Genomic DNA, 24418 nt, shown 5'->3' with positions numbered 1-24418 from the left:
TCATAGAGAACTACTGCCACAATACTGCGGCTTGGAATCTGTAAATCTTACATAGGCCTAAGCAACATCATAAAACTCCAACATAGCTTCTCTTCGCAGCTAAGGGTCAATACACAAGTGAAGGACTGGTAATGTTCCAAAGAGAAACAGAAAAATTAGCATTTAATGACATGGAATAAGACGAGAAATTGTAGATACTTTAAATACTAAATCCAAGAAGTACATCTAGAAGTCCGAACTACTGTATATTTAAGTTTAATTTGAACAAACGATTGAAGCTGACCATGCAATGCTTAGTCGAGAAGTAAATTGTTATGAGTGGAATTACAAATTTGTTTTATTATTGATTTGCTTAAATTTTAAAAACGTTTGTGACATTTCGGTACATGATTAACACCGTAACAATGTACATCTCCATGGTGTAACCCAGATCACATTTTCCGGAGGATGCCAAGTTTAACCAAGTAAATTGTTATGAGTGGAATTACGAATTTGTTTTAATATTGATTTGCTTAAATTTTAAAAACGTTTGTGACATTTCGGTACATGATTAACACCGTAACAATGTACATCTCCATGGTGTAACCCAGATCACATTTTCCGGAGGATGCCAAGTTTAACCAACATGAGCCTATATAGCAACGTAGTGGAGTGATTCGAAAATGGCGGTTGGCGACGTTCGGCTCCTGTCATTAATAGGGTTACGTTAGGGTTGAAAAGATGGTCTTTATTAATTAAAAAAAGTATCATGAATTGAGAATTCTTTCCTGATCAAATCAAGCCTGTTTTGTAGCGTTGTGGACAGCAAACTATAGATAAGGCCGAGGTCCAGGTTAGCGAATCATGCGATTCCATTCACGTTGAGAAATCCCTGTATTCTCTCATCCACAATGTTGTGGTCAATTCATGAAAAATAAAATACATTTCGTGTTCGATCCTACACACACGTAATGGTTTACTGATATAAATGGCACTATCTGTCGTTCAGGTATGTTAATTACACAATTCACGTATGCAAGATGATGCTGTTAGTAAATTCGTACATGCTGATGGGAATTGCTGATGATCCCGGCGTAAAAAGCTATACGTTCGAGGAAAATATTTAGTTAATTAATTATTTATTAATTATTTCTTCCCTTGCGCGATGTTTAACACCGCACTCAAGAATGTGACAATGATATGGTGAAACAACTTCCTAAAGTGAAGCCGTAGCCGATACAACGACAATTAACTGGATTCGAACCAGCGACTTCATCGGCCAAAGGGCTATATGGAACTTTCCGCGAAGACGTTAGCGTCACTGCACAGCATGGGCCTTTGGAAGACAAATTATATGTATCATGACAACATTAATGACAATGTTTTCAAACTGTGATTTTGAGAAATATGTAAAATGAAAGTAAGAAGTATTTGGGGGAAGATTTTTCTTTTTCATATCTGAAGATTAAGAATATACAGTAAGCATTTAAAGTACAACATAGGACTGCAAATTGAAGATAAAACAATTTCCGGCAGTATTTGTACATTGTGTGTGAGATGTTTACATAAGCATTAAAAAGGCTTTCAAGAAAATATTTCAAGTATTAAAAAAAAATCCATAACGGAGAGAGCTCATTCATCCATTTAACACTAAGCAACTAATTTCAGTTTGAATGTTGACAGCACGTGCTGGTAATTGGTGACTGAATTTTAAATTAGCCCTTCAAGGAACATCACTTGTTTAAAATTGCTCATGTAAAACGTGGATCTATGTCTGCTTTTTCATCTTGATGATGTGTGCATTTCACTTCATTAAAATGCGAAATTCTGCTTCAGGTCAAGACGAGGTATGTGCATTTTCCTTCAAGTTTTCTAAAAGGTTACCACATAAACTTTATTTATGCGAAAATTTATTAACGTATATGATCTGAAACGCATCATTAATCTAATTTTGATAATTCGTATATGTCAGTTGCAACGTTTGAAAAATTAGCCTTGTGCCTTGTCTGTATGAGTAGGTGAGCCTTCAACGTAAGCTATACCTGTTTATATATGTATACTCTAAAATACTAATCTAGTAAATGTAACAGAAAATCTTTTGTCTCAGTGATGTTGGAAAGTATCCTGTTATTATGTATAGCAGCGAATTATTCTGTTAAATATATAATACACATATTCATATTTATTTAATATAAAGGTTGTATTAGACTAACAGGATATTATGTTGAATATGACAATGTTATGCTATGACAGAATACAATTTAACATCACTCAGGCAACAACAGCCTTTGTGTTAAAACTGACTATTTTTTCAGTGTATATATTGAAGTGTATGTTTATGTTTACAAGTATAGCTAAAATGGCGTGCATGCATTCAAGATGGAAACACATAATTGTCAAACGAACAAAACGCATTCTGTTACACAATCACTATAGTTTTGACTTATAAGAAATGTGCACTGTCACATCACAGGAAATGAATGACGTGACGTAAATATCACAGGTAAGACAGTTAAAAAAAAATAAAATAAAAAATGGAGAGGTTCTTAAATCAGGTTTTATTATACGCCTAACATAAGATAAGGAAATTCGAAGTAATTCACATATGATAACCTTGCGAATTCAGCAACACCTTATTAATCAAAGAATTAAGTCAAATTATATAATTTTCGTACAAAGCAGGAAGACGAAATACTCCTTTACATTGGCTTGACTTTTAATTGTATTTTGATACAAACCTTAATGTCAAAATCATCAGACCCATTTTACTTTTTTTTTTAAATAATAAATTACGTTACATTTTCGTGCGACTACATCAATGACTCTTGTCCGGTAATTTCAACTGTTGTATCAGGTAATCTCTTGTTATAATCCTTCATTGACACGATATACGCGCATGCTGTCGCGTATCAGATTTAGACAGAGTATACTTTTGATGACCACTGCATGGTTGTTCAGTGAGGAAGGAAAACAACAGCCCTTATCAAAACCGATCATAAGACCGTTTGGAGAATGCTACGTTACGAGTGGGAGGGGTCTGATATATTATCTGAATGGCAACATTCCACCTTTGCCGCATGAGTGACTCGCAAATGTTAACAAACCAATGTCCCAGTTAGGAGCATCGCAAAAAGAATAGTCCAACTGAATACCGGCCGCGTTTGAAGTCGAAGATCTGATCTGGTCGGCGAAGGGACGAGTCAGGTCTGATTGCCGGTGAGGGTCTGTGTTATGTTAGAGAGAACACAGGGCTAAATCACCGACTTTCTCATCTCTCGCTCCTCAGTCCATTATACGAGGCAGTGAGTCGAGCGACGTCTTGTGTGGTCTGCTAAGTGTTAGCCCTACCGCGCGGCCGCTACTAGGCTAAGATACACTCGCTCGCTGACTCCAGTGGCTTTCACTCACCGCTAATAGCAGGCTGCCTATTGGACAATAAAGAAGATCAGTTTCAATTCATTCATGGTTTCAAACCAGGGCGGGCGTACATTTAAGTAGGCTTAAAACCATCCCCAAACACCTTGGGCCCTTACAGACACGGTCCCGTTGTACCAGGTAGAGGGTTTATTACCAGCTTCGACATTGATGGGACATTTTGCTACACGGCTGACGAAAACTGAGGGTGGGAGTTCTAATATTTTTGCCCGTGCGTGGAGATTTTTTTCCGGTCGGCGTGTCCGGTGCTTTTCCTGATCAGCAGCCGACCCGTCGCGCTGGTAAAAGGGCGGGCTCCCGGGGGCCAAGGAGCGAGTTTCCGCCCGTGGACGGTTCGCCCAGAGAGGGGGGGATGGTCTATTCCGATGACGTTTCAGTAATCACAACGTGTGCGGTCCACAACCAGCCCGACCCATCTTGTGTAGTAAATATTTGCACAAGTGGAAAGGTGCGATGGAGATATGACTTCCGTAGTTGCGTATAAAACCACAAACACATATAAACCAAAATGAGATAGAAGTGGAATCGTACTTTGGTTTCAGGTATAGTGAGGTTGTTGGTGTCATACCTTTGCCGATACCTACCACCTGTGTGGACACTTCATCAACCGAAGAAGCACGGCGAAATTACCGCTCGGCGGTCAGTGGTTACCAATTGGCCCTTTTCTAGAATATCCCTGCCATAATAGGCGCTGCCGGACTCGTCGCTGACCAGTCAGCTCACCTTGATTATCAGGAATCTTGACATATACCATTTTGGCGGACAGACCTTTCAACGACTGACTACAATGAGGACCAAATCTCTTCTGGCGCCAATCTGGTTATTGGTGGCAGTTCTGGTGGTAACGAGTGAATCCCGCAAAAGAAGGCACAAAGCTTCACTTAAATTCAAAGACTGTGGTAAATATTGTTTGTTTTCCTCTGTGTTCGTCAGCATTTTTGTGATCAGAAGTGCTTTGCAAGATCTGTGTTTCTTGGCATGAAGACTCGAGTTTTACAACAAAAATACTTTCGCTAGCACAAGATCGTATTTTCACTGTTTGTTTTTCAGCTTCTAAATGTCAGTATGGACGAACGAATGCTTTATTCTATAGAGCAATTTCAAATTCGCGATAAAAAAAATGAAAATAGTAATGTTTTTCCGAGCGTAAAACACGATTAAAATGATAAATATGTTTTAAATTATTGCTATTTTGAATTCACTAATTAGTAATTGGAATTAAAATAATTTAAATATGTGATGATAATATGATTTGATATATCATAGCATTTTAAACCGGAAGGGACCACAAATATTCGTTTACCAGTATTGATGATGTATTTGGATGTTGCTCGAGATCACGCGCCGCTTGCAGCCTTTTACTGACCAGATGGGTTTGCTAAGAGTGAATATGGGGCCGTGGCTTGGTATAGCACTGATATGGCACCCTGATGAGATTTTGCAGGGGTCGCTCGGTGCGCACCGATACGATCAGAACAGATGAGTTTCACTGGAGAGTGAATGGTGCATTGAGCTAGGCATGCTTTCATAAACATTATGTGAGTGAGGTACGGCTGCAATCGGACATGTATTTAATCAACCGACATTGATCTAGTGTAGCTGACAAAAGGCTCTAAAGGGCTGAAAACGCCAGAGATTAAAGAATTGATAAGTGCACTGAAAGAAAAAACATGTTTTTCTTAGTCGATTTTTCTCTGGTTCTGAGTGATGGAAATTGTAAGAGCCAAAGGGTAAGTTGATCGAAGTGCCACTGGATAGGCCACTTTCGACATTAAGACGTCTCGCATTTGTATACAGCAACGTATTATCCACTGGAGTGCCGGAACGAAAAACTACACACCCATAAAGAGACTGTAGGTGAAAGGGAGGTGAAGATGAAACACTCATGCCAAACTGTTATATATGGATAGGGACAATTGGGCATACAAATTGATTTAAAGGTTCCGCGTTTTAATAACCCTGAACATTTCAAACAGACGTTGAATCGAGCATTTATTATTTTTTTGTCGTGAATGGATAGGTGTTTGAAGCTTTTGCTTAATTGACAAAGTATAGTTAGCCTGTTCATACCTGCTTGTGTGTATTAAAGTCGAAATGGGTTAGTTTGTTGGTGAACTTGGGGACGTTAGGCCTATATACGGTATGTAAATGGTGGGAAAAAATGTGTGGGTGCATACATGATATGCACACATAGGAGATTAGGAGAAACAAGGCATACTGGTTTTCAAAAACACGCCCGCAGTGAGTAGTTTGTTTATGTTGACCGGGAAAAACTGGGTGTATACCCAGCAAGGTTTATTGAAGGAACTGGATGGAGATAAATAGGGTAAAGAGGAATTGGATTACATTACATGATACAAAGATAAAAGGAAGGAATATAGAAGTAACTGATGAAATAAAAGTAGCTGATGTGAGTGAATATTGGGGTACGTATAAGTTATAGGAATAAAAACTGTGTTGAAACATCTATGTGGGATAAACGCGCGGACGTACTAGAGCTGGGCATCAATAAAGATGAATATATAGGGAGTATGCAAGGAGAAACTATAAAATTAATGAGCAGTTGAACGTTTGCCCTGAATAGGTTATCATATAGTATATTGAGTTTTGGCTCACGTGTCGGCAAATATTTACCTTTCAAAGTATGGCGGTAAGGGAACATTTTCCTCGCGTGAGACGTGGTTTATTACGCGAATGGAGGAGGTCGGGGTTACATGTAAAATCCACATGTGCAATTGCTCCGGAATACGGACTGAATTACGTCTAGCACTCCGGTTCTGTCAAGTGTTAGACTTCACAGCGTGATGGTGTACGTGTTCAACAAACAAGGCTGTTTACTTTGTTAATAGGAGCCATGTGCCCCTTCCATTCCTCATACCCGGGTATTACCGTTCGACTGAGCCTACAAGACTGGCAAACCTACCACGTAATAGTTCTCAATGACAGGTGCCCGTCCAGACTCGGCCGTTAGAGCTACACTAACTGTGTACACCGTGATCGTAGATACCAGCCTAATTCCTCTTCAGAGTTGCCAAAAAAAACAAAAAAACTTTTAGTTTCCACACATTCGTGTAATACTCATATGTTCATATATTTTAAACCAGGCGACAAGTTTCGCATGAGCTAGTCAAATTAATAAACAAAAAATTACGTTAAAAGTTAATTTTTTATTTTTTTTCAGAACTTGTCTTATTTATGGGTATACACTATTTTATCGACAATATCAAAAGATTCTTTTATAGTTATAGAGACCCTGGATAAAAGTTTTGTTTACAATACCATTACAGCCACAGCATCAAAAGTGGATCCAACTAAACAATTCAACATGAATAAATGCCAAACTGCACCTACGGTAAAAATTGTCAACGGATTTCGCAAACAGGAAATTATTATCAAGGAAAAACCTTCTATCATGGAAAAGAAAAAAGAGAAAAATAAAAAGCTCTTCGTGTTAATCACTTTCCTAAGAAGTTTGTCAAGAAAAAACTGTACTCTACGGCAGGCCTAGTTTTGTGATTTGTCATGTGTTAGGTTGTATTCTTCACAGTATATGATGGAGGAGACTTCAGTCTTTTTGAAACATATTTTATTTCCGGTTTTAATTGTGTAACTTTATGTAATCCTGTATAACATCATTCAATGTATTATGAAACTTACTGTTTTACAGCTACGAACAATGAATAAATACCTAATGAAAGAAAATACACAGTTCCACAAAGACGAACAAATATGTGATATAGATGTACTGAAATGTTTAATGAGCAAATATGCGATACACTTAATACAGACGTAATGAAATGTATAAAAAGGTAATGAGAGATTAGTTAATAGGGCTCATGAGAAAACTGAATGGGAGATGTCGAGGCATTCCTTCATGTCGATGATCTAAGGTTTAATTATACTTAATTTGCCATATAAGATTATGTTAGCAGCTTATGCAGCGAACAATTATCGGCAGCGAGCAGTGATTTCTCTGGAGTGGTTTCTCTGAACAGTATTTGGTTTCCTCGACAAATGCACAAACCTGTCAGTTATTGTATACATTACATTGGAATATTCTTAAATACGTGTTAAATCCTACATAAATAAATAACAGACTCGCTTACAGATTATCTAGTCGACATATTTCCTGTCGACAAAATCCTAATTGTTAAGCTACATTTTTTGTGAGCGTTTTCTAAGGCTTGTTGTTGACACATGCATGTTTATGGCGCATTATCACCTCTTCCTATCGTTCTTCTTATAAGTGGCGGTGGAAAAAATGAACGGTCATTAAGTAAAGTGTTTCTGTCAACCCCCATTTTGTCTTCCAAAGAAGTATGAACCTGTTTTGGTTGAGTCGGTATGTTGGGGGAGTGGGGGGTAGCGTGTAGAACGCATACTCGGAGGAAAGGTGAGGAACAGCCGTATCCTCTCTGTATAGCTATGTGTGCTTGATGGATGGGTTCAGAGTTGGTCCAGGTGCCAAATAAAGATCCAGCAATACCCGTTATTGATTACCTATTGAGCGTTTACACGCTGCCTGTGTCACAGGTGTCAGTCAATTTAGCGGCTAACAGAGCTGGCCACACAAGACGCCATCCTGAGCCTTAGGTCTATACGTAAGGACGCATAGCTGTACTGTTTTAGATATGTAGGCTTTTGTATACCTAGTCGCGCGCTATTGCAAGTATTCGCGCCTCTCTACTAATTCAGACGTAAAGCTGTCTGCTATTTGAAGTATATTCACAATACTGGTGTCTCTCCACTGCTGGAGAAGATTTAACAAAGCCATTTTTAATTTCCCCTGAGATTTTAAATGTCGTCACAATGTTTAGTCGTTCGTTCTGAGATTTCTGAGATTTCTTAAGATAACATTGATGAGATGGTCAAAGTTTTTATTTATAGCGTTCAAAAATAAGCTATAAAAGTCTATTCCAGATTTTAATATGTCAGAAAGGGCTTTGTGGAATTCTCCTCAGTACAAGCTCCTATCTGAATACTAACTCATTATTTTTCATATCGAAAAATTGAAAAATGAAAATTTATGTTCAATTTTTTGTTTTGAACTGAATGTCAATTAGGAATTTTCCTCTCGGATATAGATAAATCAAAAATTGAAAATTAAACCTCAGTTTTTTGGCAATTTTTTCGTACTTGCAGAATGATAATTAAAGATTGAGTGCATGGATGAGTGTCACATGGACACCTATCCATGTATCGAGTGTCACACGGACGCCTATCTATGTATCGAGTGTCACACGGACACCTGTCTATGTATCGAGTGTCGAACTATGTACTGACTATTTATGGATATGTTTCCCAGTTTGCGTTTGTAGTATACATGTACATAACGTATAGGTCTATGTACTCATGTGATCGACGTGATTTTCTTCGAAATTTAATTACATTTACTTCTCCAAACAGATCACAAATGGCTAGTTAACTCATTTTTGTCACTAAATAATGCATAGCTTTATGTCGGGTAATAACATCTCGAACTTGCCATGGAACTACCCTCAAAATTGCATTTTCGTCCACCTAACGCATTAATCAGTCCCTGACAGCAAATTAATCCATACTCAGAAACGGATTAATCGAGACAAACATAAGTCGTCATTAGTCAGGCAACCGATTTAACGGAAGATTTTTTTAGGGTAAGTAGAGAAGAAATTGGAAAAAGTTCATAATACCCCGTGCAAATATTAAAGGTTCACTATTTTATATTCACTATTAAATAGTGAAAGGTTAGGAGTTTTCGGTATAGGTGTCCATGCACAAAATAAATTAATATCAGAAAGAGGCAAACTTTCATCACATATTCAAGAGCCTGTTTTATATTTTAAACCGTTTAACCTTCAGTTCGTTTGCCAAGAAAACGCACATATGTTATTGGTAGCCTACATTTGGTAGATGTATATACCAGGGGCACAGCCTCGTAAATTGGTGTCGTTTGTGTGGTGTTACGTTTCTTGATACGATGGAAGTTAAATGAAGTCGTCAGTGAAATGACATGAGCGATGAGGCCAGACTCGGCGCTGAGTGTGGTGAGTAGGGGTAACAATGCGCTATCAGACCCGTCTAACAGCCGGTCTGATAAAACCGCCATACATCAGAGGCTTGTGACGGCTCTTACCCGATAACTATCGCCTCCCAGTCAGAGCTGGCGGGACTAAGGTAACCAGTAGTTGCGCACAACTTCCGGTGAGGCCGTGACAGCTGCGCGATTCCGGCTTCTCAAAGGTTGTGACATTGTTGTCAAATCCCACTTCTGCCACATCATATCGCGATGTTTCCAAGAGGAAACCTCCAGTTACTAATTGATCCGGTGACTGAAAGCGCGGATAGGCGATGACCAAACTTGACATGACGTTAATGAGAAAAAGATGGCCCCACAAGTATGCCGTGCGCAAGATGGCGGCCTATCCGTGGTCTTCTCGACTTGGCGTAATGTTTACGGTTGTTCCTGAACTGTGGCAGTCATTCGGGTGGTTCTTTTCATGGCCACGTTATCTTTGTAAACTCAAGCAGTGTATGTGCACATGACTACAGAACTGTGTCGCCACTGTCAGTTTTCAGTGTTTCACAGGGTTTCTTTTTAAGACATTTGGAAATTCAAGGGAACAATTTATGTACCCGACGTTGCAAAGTTTCATCAAAATATTTATTTCTGTGACCCAGCTTGAGAAGCATTCTTGGTAATTTGCTAAACACTAAACACTGACCATTTGATGTGTTTATTTTTGATTTTGTGGTCGGGTGATGTGATTTTAGTGTCTAATTTTGGAGTATATTTTAGGAACGGCATGTGATGTGTTCATTTACATTTTTTTTACTGAAAAGAAGGAAATAGCATTCAGTATGTTTATTTGTAATTTTGAGTCCCAAGAAATGACCTGTGATGTGTCCGTTTGTGACGGGTCGACTAAAATATCAGTAAACCACCCTGAAGGAATGCAAGATTTTCTTTCGTCTTCTGTTGTATCTGATGAACTAAATATTGTTAATAAACCATTAGTAAATTTAGCTAATACTTATAAAATATGTAGTAAAAATACTTTTATTTGAGATCTGATAATTTTTACTGTACAAAATACGTGGAAAGCTTCAAAACAATGAACCATTTCCAAATTTCTGTACAGTAATAATATCTCAATTTTAGATAAAATAAAAGCTATAAAAATACATCAGTGGCTTTCAGCCGTGAATAACCTGCAAATGTCTGTGCGGCAATAATGTCTCAAGAAATGCTGTCCTATACCAAATACATAAGTAGCTTTAAGTCGTGCACTGCTTGCACCTTTTTGTGTGGTAATAATATCTCAGGCTGTGATGCTCAATATATATAAACAACTGTTAGGTGAAGAACCTTGAGCAAAGTTGAGTACTTCAATAATATCACAGTTTGACACGTGAAAAACAAACAATATATAACGTGTACGAAAAGCGCTTTAAAGGATCAACAACCATTCTTCAGAAGAAGAGAAGATAGTTTCGAGATGCGTTGGGGGATTGAACTAGGGGGTGGGGACTGCAAGGGTATAGGTCGACGGCTATCGATTTTAATCACTTCCTTTATATGTATATAATCCAATCTCCGCGTAACGTAGACAAGTAATCCTGCACCGAGAAGCTGTAGGTGGTATTCTCCCGCCGCTAATGACGACGATTCACCCAACTGACTGTCCGCTGATGACAGATAACTGGAGCAAGGTGTGTTAATAAGTAAGCTCCTAACGGGATTTATTGCAACAAATCACTGTTAATAATTGCCTGACATATGGTTTATAGCCGTGGAGCGTTTTTTTTTCTCCCTCACACTCCCCTTCGTGTAGAGGTGAGGAAAGCACAGTGTGTGATTAGCCGGAATCTCACCCGCATGTTTGTCTTTATCCGCAGGAAACAGCGGAACATCTCACCCAGTTCTTTTTTTTTTTAAAATTATTTTACGCCGTTTTTCTTTAGCTTACTAGTTTATATGTGTGGAATATTGGTATAATGATTAAAACCTCCAACAGTGACATGTTGACAAGTCACGTATCAATGTTGACAAGTCACGTATCAATGTTGACAAGTCACGTATCAACTGTCAGATGGAGAGATCCTGCTTTAAATGAATACCGCCGGTCTTTTATAACGGTTAAATATACCTAGCTATTACCGTTGTATAGCAGGTAAAAACTTATGGATCCTTAAAATAATGAGTCACACGTTATCCGTTCCAATATAATGAAGGCTTCATCTTGACTCAATGTTTCGGTAGTTATTTCCACATTATCCCGTTGATGGAATCAGTATGAAGCTTTCTCTCACGGACTGGGGCTACCACTATATAGTCGTGTGAAAAATGATCAGTGAATCAGCATGCAGGTTTCCGGTAAAATTTGCTGTAACGTTAAAAATTTGCATTTCATGCATACGTTATCTACTCTAAGAGTCAAGATGATTCTTTCCGAGTGTATTTCCGAGAATTGATAACTTCATTTTGAATCAATACTTCAGCATTTTATTTTGTTTCACTATTTTTCCATCACTATTACTGGATTTATACAGGGTTTACAATGAAACCTTCTCTCTAGTATTCGGGCCTGTTCTCAAATGATCAATGAATATGCACGCTGGTTTTTGATGAAAAATATGTGACGTTAAAGTGTTGCCATTCATCCAAACGTTATATGTATTCTAATGTTTAGCGGTATACTGAAGAATAAAATTGCAGGTATTCCCATTGGTCTGTTCTTTGTTTTCAGGTGTCGATCCCTCCCGACCGCTTCACTTCCACCACGTTGATGCCCACCCCATGCCTATCGTTATCCCTGGCACATTGCACGTTAACCTTAAGGGGAACATTACCCACGCCCTGCCACGCCGCATCAACGTCGACCTCAGCGTCAGAAAATATATTTTCGGGTTTCCATTTATCATTCCTTGTATCAATGGCAAAGTTGGTTCATGGTGAGTCATTGTCTTAAAGATTAACTGAAAATAAGCAACGACGGTAAGCATTTTTCAGGGACTAACCTAGGAATAGGTATATCACATGCAAGCTTTCCGCTGAGTAGATATCAGCCTCGTCAGGTGTATTAAAGTGAAATGTGCTTTCAGGAAACTATGAAGTATACATACAAAGCAGTGTCCATCTTTTCAGTTTTTTCGTTACAAATATGTACGTCTGAATCTGGAAGTATTTTGGAAGTACATTAATTTGTCATCGTCAACTGTCCTTTGGATCTTGTATTTCTGTTTTGGGCACCTAAAACACGGACAAAATTATGCGTTAGACTTTTGGATTGAAATACAACCACAAAAAAATACCTATATACAAGCATTTTCTGGTAAGGTTGCATTAAGCCGATTTCACAAAGCTGTTTCAAAATTTGAACTACTGCAATTTAAAACTTAAATCTATGCCAGACCACCAACTGTTGTGATAAAACCAGATGTTAGTATTTTAATTTTTTTTTTATGGAATCGGCACCCTTTGTCAATATAATTATTAAAAAATTATTCTTATGATTCGTATCATGAAGATAACCAAGGAAGGTACACACCTGGGCTATAAGTAAGCATTCCGAAGTCATTTTCCGTTTTCTTTCGATCAAAGATTGTTCCCTTGGAATCGGTTTCCTTTTTTAATTTAATTATTAAAAATTGTTCTTTTCCTGGTGTATTGTCTCTACATTATCTCCTGAATGTGTTTCAGTACATATGAAAACATCTGCCAATATCTGGAGCGGTTTGAAGCGTACGGCTGCCCCCGGGTACTCGTCAAGCAGCGTATACCCTGCCATTGCCCTTTTCGGGAGGGCAAATACAGCGTCAGAAACCTGGCTATCAACTTACCCAAAGTTGTTGGCTTCGCCGCCATGTTTATTCACGTGAGTTTATTCAGCCAATGAAATTTAGCTTATGTCCATGTACATATACATCAGCATTTCACTTCATGAATACTTAAATTGTTATTTAAAATATAAAAAAAATCCTTATCACATTTCAACTTTTAAATTCATACTGCTAAATTTAAGTACCTGTACTGGGATACGGAGGAGAAAGAAGTTGGTATGCAGGATAGCTTATTCCAATATCAGACAATATAGTTTTTCAATTACCCTACGCGTCCATGTTGAGCTAATACTAAGACTAGTGCTAATATTGACTGGCCAACGTTGGAAAAGGTTTAGTGCCAACCATATGTTTTCCAACTAGCGAATTTACGCAAGTGCTTCTTTAAAGATAAAAACAATATTGCGATACATTTTATGGGTCGTAATTCAAATGATTTATTCCTGAAGTGTAGTTTGTGGCAGTCTGCACATTCAACCGCCTATACGCCAACAAATGGCAACCATTAAAAACCCGGATGTCATAAACGTTACTTGACACATCCTTGGAAAAAGCTGTCTTAAGTGGCATTGAAACCTCAACAAAAGCATTATACAACGTGTCAGTTTTGACAGGCACTTTATAGGTATATTGTATAGCTTGTTCGATGGGGGTATCTAAGTGTATAGAGAGAGAGAGGATCGAGAGGGCGGTTTGTTCTATAATGTGGCCTCTTTTCGGCTTTAGGTTATACAGACTAGAACCGCGCCGGCAGGTGGCGCGTAAAGTCCACGAGAAAGTGCTTCCTCTACTCATGCTACTGGCATGTATTGCAAACATCAGTGCGCTGGTATTAGTGGAATGATAAACCTGTACCCTCCCCTCCTCACCCAAACAGGTGGTTTCTGTGAGCTGGAGGCACAAACAAATATAGAGCAGGTTGCAGGCAATCAGACGGGTCATATGTTGGCTCTGGGATATGGATGCTCTTTTCATGCAGAGCGAAAGATTCTCACTCTCAGCCCCAAGCGATAAATTGACACGTTTAAGAGAGGTATCATCTTAGAATGATGCATAATTTTTCTTGGACTGTCTACATGCATTTGAAAACATTTTAATTACCACCGTAAACGGAAAAAAATTCAAATTCAAGCATTATTTGAAGTTGGAGCGAAAATTGTATAGATATCGTTATTGTTATTTTAACCGCCCCGTAATGCCTAGTATCTGAAAAACATTTTCCACGTAACGCAAAGGATTTAGACAATGGCCTGGAATCCAAGTAAAGATTTACCTTATTGTTGAAATTAAAATTATGTACATTGGAATAGTTGCGAAAGGAAGCGAGAGTGTTTGTATAATCCCATTTAAGCATTATCGTGCAATGAGACCGTTGTGAGAAACTTACAATTATTGAACGAATTATCTCGAATCTCATGAACTTTACCTGAATATGATACATGTGCATGTAGACTGATATTTGTTTTAAAACATCTGCCATTGGGCCAAAACCTCATAGGCCGCATCAGGGCACCTGGAGCATACGCTTTGGCAGCTCCTGACACCTAACAGGTCTGGCGCTGCATATGGCGACTAGACCACCCGAAACAGGCTTGCCAGGTGGCCATTGTACAGGAAACAATGGCTGCGAATGATGTATCAAACTCATGCCTGAGGATGTGTGGCACTGAGAACGATTGGAAAGACTATACACTGGCATGTACATCGAAGAATATCTCCCAACAGCGGTACAACTGAACACGGCAGCTGAACATTGCAGCTCGACGCCTGAACATTGCAGTTTAGCAGCTAAGCATTTCATTTCAACAGCTGTACATGCAGTTTATGAGCTGAACATTGGTATTTATCAGATGAACATTTCAGTTCAACATCTGAACATGCAGTTAATAAGCTGAACACTGGAATATAGCTGATGAACATTTCAGTTCAACAGCTGAACATGTTCTTAATGAGCTGAACATTGGAATTTAGCAGATGAATATTTCAGTTTCAGTTTAGCAGATGAACATGCAGTTAATAAGCTGGGCATTGTAATTTAGCAAATGAACATTTCAGTTCAATGGCTGAACATGCAGTTAGTAAGCTGGACATTGGAATTTAGCAGATGAACATTTCAGTTCAACAGCTGAACATACGGTTAATAAGCTGAACATTGGAATTTATCAGATGAACATTTCAGTTCAACAGCTGAACATACTGTTAATAAGCTGAACATTGGTATTTTTCAGATGAACATTTCAGTTTAACAGCTGAACATACTGTTAATAAGCTGAACATTGGTATTTTTCAGATGAACATTTCAGTTTAACAGCTAAACATGGTCTTAATGAACTGAATGTTGGAATTTATCAGATGAACATTTCTGTTCAACAGCTGAACATGCAGTTAATAAGGTGAACATTGGAATTTAGCAGATGAACATTTCAGTTCAACAGCTGAACATTTGCAGTTGAGCAGCCACTGACAAAAATTATATAAGAAAGTGGAGCATGTTGTGGTAAGTTTTGTACTTACCAGATGAAATTCAACATTAAATCTAGTTTCCACGGAAATTAGACCGCTTAGCTCAAATTTCTGATGCACTGGTCCTGCTAAAACATTAGGTAAACCATGATGCTGATTTGATCTGATATAATAAAACGGGTTAACAACTCCTTATAAAACCATTTAGACAGTAGTCAAGTTATACATTCTAGGGGTCACCCCGTTCGCGATCCTGCCGTAGATGTAGGTCGCTCTCATAGGTTAGAATTACTGTTAGCGATTTTTTGAGAGGGTATCATGGCGTGTTGATTGACCATGATCATAGAGTAGAGAGCTTTTGATATACCGTCGAAGTTAATACCGAGGAGATAAACGCTGTCCGGTTCCTACCAGGCATGACAACATCAATGGCGGTTCCTCCTCAAATAAAGTCGGTTACTGACCGGCTCAGCTTGCGCCGCGCAGATCAAGGAAAATCGGCCAGATCAACGCTTAGGCGTATAAATACACACAAGGTTTGATCCTTCCTGACTTAAGACGCAACTCGTCTTTAGATCTCGGTGACGGCTGCTACGGTAGATCAACAATAAAACGCATCAGCCGGAGAGTTTGTTTGCGGAGGGATGATTGAAACCCTTACACACCGGAGTCCGTGTGTGGTATGACTTTACGTCCATCGTTTTTTCACACCAGAAACACTACCCACGTTTTCTCCGTGAATTTTGACTTCGGGGGGTATTTAATTACGGATTCGACATTAATTTATTATTATCAGATTGTAACTATTTACCATCTTTATCCGCATTAAATTTGTTTTGATGACGATTTTTTGAAAGACGTGTTTGACGAGGGTTTCTGCTTTGGAGTAGTGTTTTCGGCCAGCCCTTTTGATCTACTGAGTTTGGCTATTGCAACCAAAGTCAGTTGTAGAAAACTGACGCCCGCTTTGCATTTCTGTGCGTCTCTGGATACTTGGTACACGATGTACTGGGATACTTGTTTCCAGTGTCCCATCAACAAGGTGTTGCTGCGTACGTAAATCAGTCTTACCGCGTTTTATATTTGTCATCCTGGCATATCTAAAAAACAACAGGAATAACACTCTGAGTGTTACATCCGTCCTATTCCACGAACTGAGACCAACTTCCCAAGTAATTACGGTTACAAACCATCATGCAATAGCAAGTAGTAACAAATCAAAGGGGAAATTAAGTCATAATCATGCCAGGCTAGATTTAGGCAGTGGACTTCCTTTAAGAAAGCGAAGGTGTCATAAACACGAAGGTCGAAGGTCAGGTTTATAGTTGGAAGAAACCGGAAAGTCGTAGGAGAAACCGGAAAGTCGTGGAGGAAACTGTAAAGCTAGATACTTGGCAAACTTTCTGAAATGACAAATAACTGCGTTCAATTTTTTTTTTCATTTCGGTAGCTTAAAAATGCACATTTATAATCACCAATTCAAAATTACGTTTCACGAATCCTTTAAGGCGCAATGTTTAATCCTTCAACATCATCGGTCATTGACCTGTCGGATTGAGGGGCGAACAACATTGTTACTTACTAGAATGAGACAGCGTGGGCCAGCACTCATTTGTGAAAGAAAAAGGTTAGAGTTAAAACGTTTTAATCGGAATTATCCATGCAGGGTTTTACTTTGGAGGGTAAAAAATTTTTGAGTGAAAGCTGAAAGAAACGTTTCAGGCTCTTAGCCTCTGGTCTACTTTTTTGTTTCTAAGACAGAAATAAAACTGCGCTGAATTCTGATGCAATATGTTGATTAATTGAAAGGATATATAATCTACGGTGTGGGGACAAATCTTCATCAAAGTTAATGATTAATTCCTGTTTACTGAACCAATTGTATATAGGTTTACGCCTGAACAAACTGTGTGGGACACAAGTTAGTGCCTCTGGGAAATCCATCCTCATCTATTCGCCTCAACAGCTTTCGAGTAGATTAACATCTTAACACTTCATGTTCAGTTTCAATAAAATTTAATATCATATACCTCGCTTTAAGTGCACGTCGGTCTCTTTTTAACAGTTATATGCCGGGCGTTAAGTGGGTTGTGTTTCTTGTGTACGAAATGTTATTTTTGTCCAATGAAATAGAGAACGTCCCAAGGATGTATTTGGCAGGTTGAGAGCTACAGCCTACACAGGCGACCACCCCTCTTGTACATTAAGCGGCTGTTTTTACAGGAGACTTGATACAGTAATAAACTATTCGCCCCAGGACCCCCCGGGGCCAGCCACGAGACCATGTGGTCAGTGGTCCGTTAACAGCGTCTGACCCTAGAGGACCACGGTCAGGCGCCGTTCTTGTGATTTCCATTCCTGTATATAGTCTATCCCTGACGTTAATTATTATCGGCTGTCAAACTAACACAAACTAGCTGAGGTGACACACCTTAAGGCCTAGTAATAAATCAGTCAGCCGATTTATCAGGTTATCGGTCAACACCAAGAGTTATCGATCAAATCCTCCTTTTACTGTACTAGTATAGTTAGAATAAGACGCAGTAGGAATGTTACGACAGGGTATTTCGTGCATTCAGATTCGTCCAGCTGTTTTAAGTTACTTTTTTACATGGAGATGAACTATCAGATCAAATAAAATTGCGTATTTTCCATTTTGTAAAACGTCACACATTTTCTCACACTTTTATTATTATATTCTGGAGGATACATTGATTTTTTACCTATGTAACTAAGTTACTATTACATATATAACTGAGTTACTATTACATAAATAACTCAGTTACTATTACTTATATAAAACAGTTACTATTACTTATATAGCTCAGTTACTGTTACCTATATAACTCAGTTACTATTACCTATATAACTCAGTTATTATTATTCAAAAGACAAATGACCGCAAAGTTTAATATAATAAATCCAACCAGTGAAGATTACTTGTCTTTCACCAATATGATGTGCATATCTGTACGTCGCATGTGAAAAAGTTTGTCAGTAACTTGCTGAAGGTCTGTGGTATATCTCAGACAATTTTCTACATCTATAAAACTGTTTGCCATTCCAAAAAAAATGAAAAATTCTTGAGTGTGGTGTTCAACAACAATCAGATAAATGAATCCGTTTATTGTAACGATGCCCTGTGAACAGTCCACAAAAGGCTTATTGCGTACCCCGGTGACATTACATCAGTTTCCCACACCTTTGCATTCCGTTTTAGCGTTCAGAAGGGTGAAAATACGAAGTCACCTCTCTGATCCCACACCTTTGTTTTCAAAGAGGTCATAATACAAAGCTTTGTATTCCTTAGTGTTTCTAAGTTCTAAGAGATGACAGCGTAAATATAAAAGACAACATTATAAAACTGTTCTACTGGACAATGTATATTATTTACTGACGTTGCGGCGACAATCTATCGCCTTCAACAGAGTAAGGTGCTAAAAGAGGTGAAAATACAAATGTTTCCCACACCTTTGTATTCACCTATAGCGTTAATTTCCCAAAGAGGTCACAATAGGGAACTTCCTCACAACATTGTATTGATCTGCAGCGCTGAAAGAGGTGAAAGTTTTCCAAACTTTTGTGTTCCCCTTAAACGTTCAAAGATGCCATGATGCAAAGCTTGGCATTCACCTTAAGCGTTCTAAGAGGTGAAAGAACAAAAATTGTCCACACTTTTGTATTCACCTGTAGAGTTCAAGGAGGTGAATGTATGAACGTTTTCCTCACCTTTGCATTGCGATTTAGCACTCAAAGTGCTGACAATACCAAAGTTTCCCACTTTTGGTACTCCCGTTAGCTTTCAGAAAGTTGAACGAAGTCCCCCCACACTTTGGAGTTGCCCATACAACTGTTTTCAGTTAATCTTTGTTGATAATGCAAAGCTTTGTATTCTCCCGTTGTGTTCAAAGAGGTGACAAAAGTTTCCGACACCTTTATATTCCTCTTTACTGCACAAGTGAGCAATAAGACAAAAGTTTCCGTCACCTTTGTATTCCTCTTTACGGTTCAAGGAAGCGATGAGACATAAGTCTCCCACACCTGTGTATTCCCATTTACTGTTCTAGGAAGTGATAAAGACAAAAGTTTCCGACACCTTTGATTTCCCCTTTACTGGCCAAGGAAGCGATGAAATACAACTTTCCGACACTTTTGTATTCTCTTTTACTGTTCAAGGAAGCGATGTGACATAAGTTTCCAACAACTTAGTTTCCCTCTTTTAACGTTTTAATTGGTGATAAGGGTTTTCGGCACACCTAAGCTCCTCGATCACAACAAGGATTGTTGGCCAGGGGTAAGGGCCGGTGGGTGGTTTATGATCTTCCGTGCACGACAGCTGTCAGTTCGATAGAGCCGTCTGACTATAACATACTACACGCGTTTGGAAAGGAAACATGCCGAGGCGGATTAGGTTGCCGCCAGGGGGCAGATGGAGTGAACTACAGCACCCCTTAATTTCTGATAAATAGCCGGCACATGCCAAATAATCGGACCACCAGCGCCGATTCTGCCCTCGGCATCAAACAGAAAGACATAAATATGGCTCATTTAGCAAGGCTTGTTGACGTTGTATGACAGGCTTCTTACTTACAGCCAAGTTCCTTCCTCTCCTCTCCACCCCACCCGACGTCTTCAGTATTGCAGGATCGACCCAAACAGGCGGCTGGTTAATTGCTGGATCACATAAGGAAGGCCTGTGGAAGAATGATGGGGGTGGAGGATTGGCAACTCCGGCCTTCCGTACATCTGATAGTGCCTCAAACAGACGGCTGCATGAGAAGTCGATGCGTGCAATTTACCTGTACACCTATAGCTTGTTCACGTCATACATGTTAACGGATAATCCGTATTGTTGTTCCTTTGTCGGTATTCCGTGCTGGAGTACAAATGCCAGTATTGACAACTTATATACTAGCATAGTACATGATTTTAATTCCGATTTCATTCATCCGCGCAGAACATACTAAATGCTTTCCAACAGCATCGAAAATTGTTGACTGCTGTTCTTTGCATGATTCCGTACTTTATATACTTTCTTAGCTCTTTGCTAGTTTGTGTTAAAAGTCGTTTTGCGATTATTGATTGCAAATAACGTCCATCTTGGTTGACGGCTGGTATACGAATGTCTGTTTCGATGCATAGATTTGATTGAGCTGACCAACTACATAAAGGTATACTTGTATACTGGTTGTCGTGCGGAGAACAGAATCATGGATGATGTTGACATATGTGACTGATATTTTTGGATTTGTTGTGTTCTTTCTGCTTTATTCCTTGCCCTTCATTCAGCGTACACGTGACCAAGTCAATCGAAATATAAAACGTGTAATTAACTTTTAATTAATTAATTTATTTATTTGATTGTTGTTTAAAGCCGCCCTTAAGAAGGTGTCATTTAGAAGATGGCGGTCAGGTTTTTGGGTTGGGGAAAGCGGAGTGCGCGGAATAAACAACATACCTTTGGCAACCAGCTGAATGACTTTCCCACATGACAAGTGGTCTTCAAGAAACTTTCGATATAACATGGTCAGTCGTTTATTGTTACGAAGACACCACAACAGGGGTAATCTACAAATTCTCTGTTCCAGGCTGGGTTTGAAACCACATTTCAGGCATGCGTCCAATCCAGTTGAATTGACCACTTTTTACATGTTGTACATTGTTATGTTTTATTATGTCCAGACTATCTATACAGATCTCCACAACACACAAAAATGAATGCAGAACCGTCACAAAATAGAACGTGGAATCAAATAACGTCAACTGCTTTGTTCCAAGCACCAGTTTTGCATCAGGTTTGGTTTGCCATTAGTTATCTTTGTACTTTATGTCTCTGATATCAGGAAGTCCTTTGTTCTGATGTTGTAGACAAATCAAGAACCATGCTCGAGCAATTCTGCAAATTTGAAGGAACCAAAAAGTTGTTTCACATGCGACGACCCAAAAGTAGCCAAAGCCTGTAAAAAGTTTAAGGTTAGTTTCATTGCATTAATCGCCCCCCTCCCTTTTAAATTACTCTTGAAGCTGTATAGACTAGAGTCGATTTTTGGGAAGATGATGCGTAATACTGTAGAACACGTCGGTTTGACTTCAATACTTTGAGAAAGTTCCCGAACTCTTGGTTTGTTCAACCCAATCGTATTGTAAGAACAAAATGATATACCATATCCACGAATGACTTCCCATTTTTCAAAAATCAAATCAAGTGTCACTGTCGAGCTATCTCATCTTGATCGATCAAAAGAGAGACTAAATGTTATTTAATTAATATTAATTAACACTTAGAGAACAGATTTTGAAGCAGTGCGTTTTAAGCCACGTGTGCTGTATGTGGAGCATCCACACACGATCTTGTCTTACAGAGTTATGGTTCTTGAGTGTCTTAACTGTCCAAACCCTTAACTGATAGTCATGGACAACCCTATCATAATAAAAACCAACGCAACAAGGAGAATCTCAATGCATTTTTTATTTTGAATACTAGTAAATAATTGACTTTTAAATTGACTTTTCTTTGTTTTGTTTCAGGGGGAATACGAAATACGAGCCAGGGTGTTAAGCGATGGAGGCAAAGAACTTGGCTGTCTCGAACTGAGATTCACAATGAAAAGACGACATCGAGGCTGGTTCTTTAAAATTTGAAGGCGGGAAAAATAAGATAAACGTGTCCGATGACGTCACTTCTGACGTCTCCTTAATGTACGGGTCAGGAAGAGAGAATTCCAAGAAAACAGAATGAACATTATTTTGAGTGGAAAGAAGAGAAAATGTGCGATGTAAATGTTACTATTCTATATTAGTTCAGATAAGTATTACGTATTGTCGTTATTACTCCACGGATTATGGAGTTGTATTTTCTGTGCATTTCCATATTTGGATGGGAGTGTGGTAATTGGGACGCGGAGGGTGAAACTGATGCTTGTTTTAATGCACTGAGGCCGAATGCGAACAACAATATTGTTCAGACGAAGGATGGGACTTAAGACGCTCTGACCTCATGTAATCCCCACCCTGAAAGGGAGGGGAGAGGAGACGGGTACTTATTTGTTTTCGCTTATCCGGCTTGATGTAGTTCATGCACTTCCACTTTCTGTTGATTGATATTGTTGATGTTTGGCCTTTCCTTGTATTATTCTGCTACCATTTGCTATATGTGCTGTAATTTATTGAGAAACGCAATCTTTGGTTGTTGATGTTTTATTTATTTCTCTGCGAGATACTTATCATGCGCTATACTCTATACCGAGAAGACAGACACAGGATATGAACTTTGTAACTAGATAATTGCCGCGTATTTCCTGGGCTAAGTAATTATTTAAGTTAAACTGAGTTTGTGAAGCTGAGCCTCTAACACCACTTATGTAGTTACCATTCAATTCACATTGGGGAATCGTCACATGACCGAAAACTTGTTGACTACAACGTTAAACCACCAGCATACATACAATGGGGAATGTACATACATCTACGATCTTGGCTGTCGCCATATTCAAATGGTTTCAGTGAAAATCAGGCGTATACAAACAGGATATTGATTGTCCTCAGTTAACGTATAGTCAGAGATGAATGGCAATCTGTCAAACTATCTTTGCAAAGAAGACCTTGATTTCTCCTCAGACAATGAAACGTACGCAACATGATTGGAAGGTTGTCAGACAATGTTTGAAAAACGATGGAGGAGACATTGGATTGTCTGCAGTCGAAGGAATGAAGGCAACGTTCAACACAGATGGGAAAATCGTCACTCAGCCATTGTTAGCAAAAGATGCGATCAAACTTATACGAACTGGTCTCTATGCACGTGCAATACGACAAGATGGGATGGTCATTTGTATAAGTAAAGTTGTCAAACCAATGTTTGCCAAATAACCAACCTTTGGCAACCAAAGCCAGACACGGGACGGAAATTCTGGATCGAAACCGAGGCGTGATAGTTGTCAGACAACGTTAAGTGATACAACCAAGCAATTGTGTTCCCAGTGAGAACGCAAATGTCTTTTCCCGCCACGTATACTATCTATACAGGACCAGTTTGCTGAATGGAATTGTTGTAATTTTTCCCAAACACAACAACTCTTGTGAAGTCTGTTTAATGCGTTGTTCATTCTTGTAATGATTCTCTTTTCTTAGCCATATACAAGACGACTCCGCGTTTTACCACTACGATCGTTCATTGAGTAGTATGCCTTCGTTCTGGCGTCTGGCGACGTGTCTTCCTTTGCGAAGTAGAATAACGATATCACTGGTGCAAATGACAATTAATTGCCCAGTGCGGAAGCATCGCACGGCGCCATCCTAGCGATAAAGTGTGTAGATTCTACACTTGAAGAAATAATTTGTTAAATTTAACAGAAAGTCTGTTATCTGAGCGATGCTAGAGCGTATTCTGTTATCGCCGCAGATTATTCTGTTAAATATAACACACATATTCTATTAATTCAGCATAACCATTCTATTAGACTAAGAGGACATTATGTTGAATATTTCACAATATTGTGTTATAATAACATAATACGTTCTAGCATCACTCTGTCAACTTACTTTCTATAAAATTTAACAGATTTTTTTTCGTGTAATAATGTTTCAGGAAACTAAATAAATAGAACATCCCAAAAGCGAGAAAAGACATCTATAATGTATTATAAACTGTACTGTGTACTAAATGCAATGATATATATATACGAAACCTGTTTGATCTGGAAGAGATAAAGGAACATTT

At 38.8% G+C, this 24418-nt stretch overlaps 1 protein-coding gene across 1 annotated transcript; it reads left to right on the top strand.

Moving 5' to 3' along the window:
* Nucleotides 1-4201: 4201 nt before the first annotated feature.
* LOC135473501 (ganglioside GM2 activator-like) lies at nt 4202-24033 on the top strand. Its single transcript, XM_064753351.1, has 5 exons — nt 4202-4313; nt 12144-12348; nt 13097-13271; nt 21568-21672; nt 22228-24033. The coding sequence occupies exons 1-5, from the start codon at nt 4202-4204 to the stop codon at nt 22339-22341; spliced, it is 711 nt and encodes a 236-aa protein (XP_064609421.1). The 3' UTR covers nt 22342-24033.
* Nucleotides 24034-24418: the final 385 nt, after the last annotated feature.

The sequence above is a fragment of the Liolophura sinensis genome, chromosome 8 (genome assembly GCF_032854445.1).
Source record: "Liolophura sinensis isolate JHLJ2023 chromosome 8, CUHK_Ljap_v2, whole genome shotgun sequence".
In the NCBI taxonomy this organism is placed as follows: domain Eukaryota; kingdom Metazoa; phylum Mollusca; class Polyplacophora; order Chitonida; family Chitonidae; genus Liolophura; species Liolophura sinensis.
This window is presented reverse-complemented; position numbering and strand designations above follow the sequence as displayed.

Bases quoted from the DNA above. Each gene is read 5' to 3' on its own strand.
- LOC135473501 (XM_064753351.1), top strand. From the start codon at position 4,202: ATGAGGACCAAATCTCTTCTGGCGCCAATCTGGTTATTGGTGGCAGTT. The intron at 13,272-21,567 runs GTGAGTTTATTC...CTGATGTTGTAG, and splicing joins TCGCCGCCATGTTTATTCAC to ACAAATCAAGAACCATGCTC. The intron at 21,673-22,227 runs GTTAGTTTCATT...GTTTTGTTTCAG, and splicing joins AAGCCTGTAAAAAGTTTAAG to GGGGAATACGAAATACGAGC.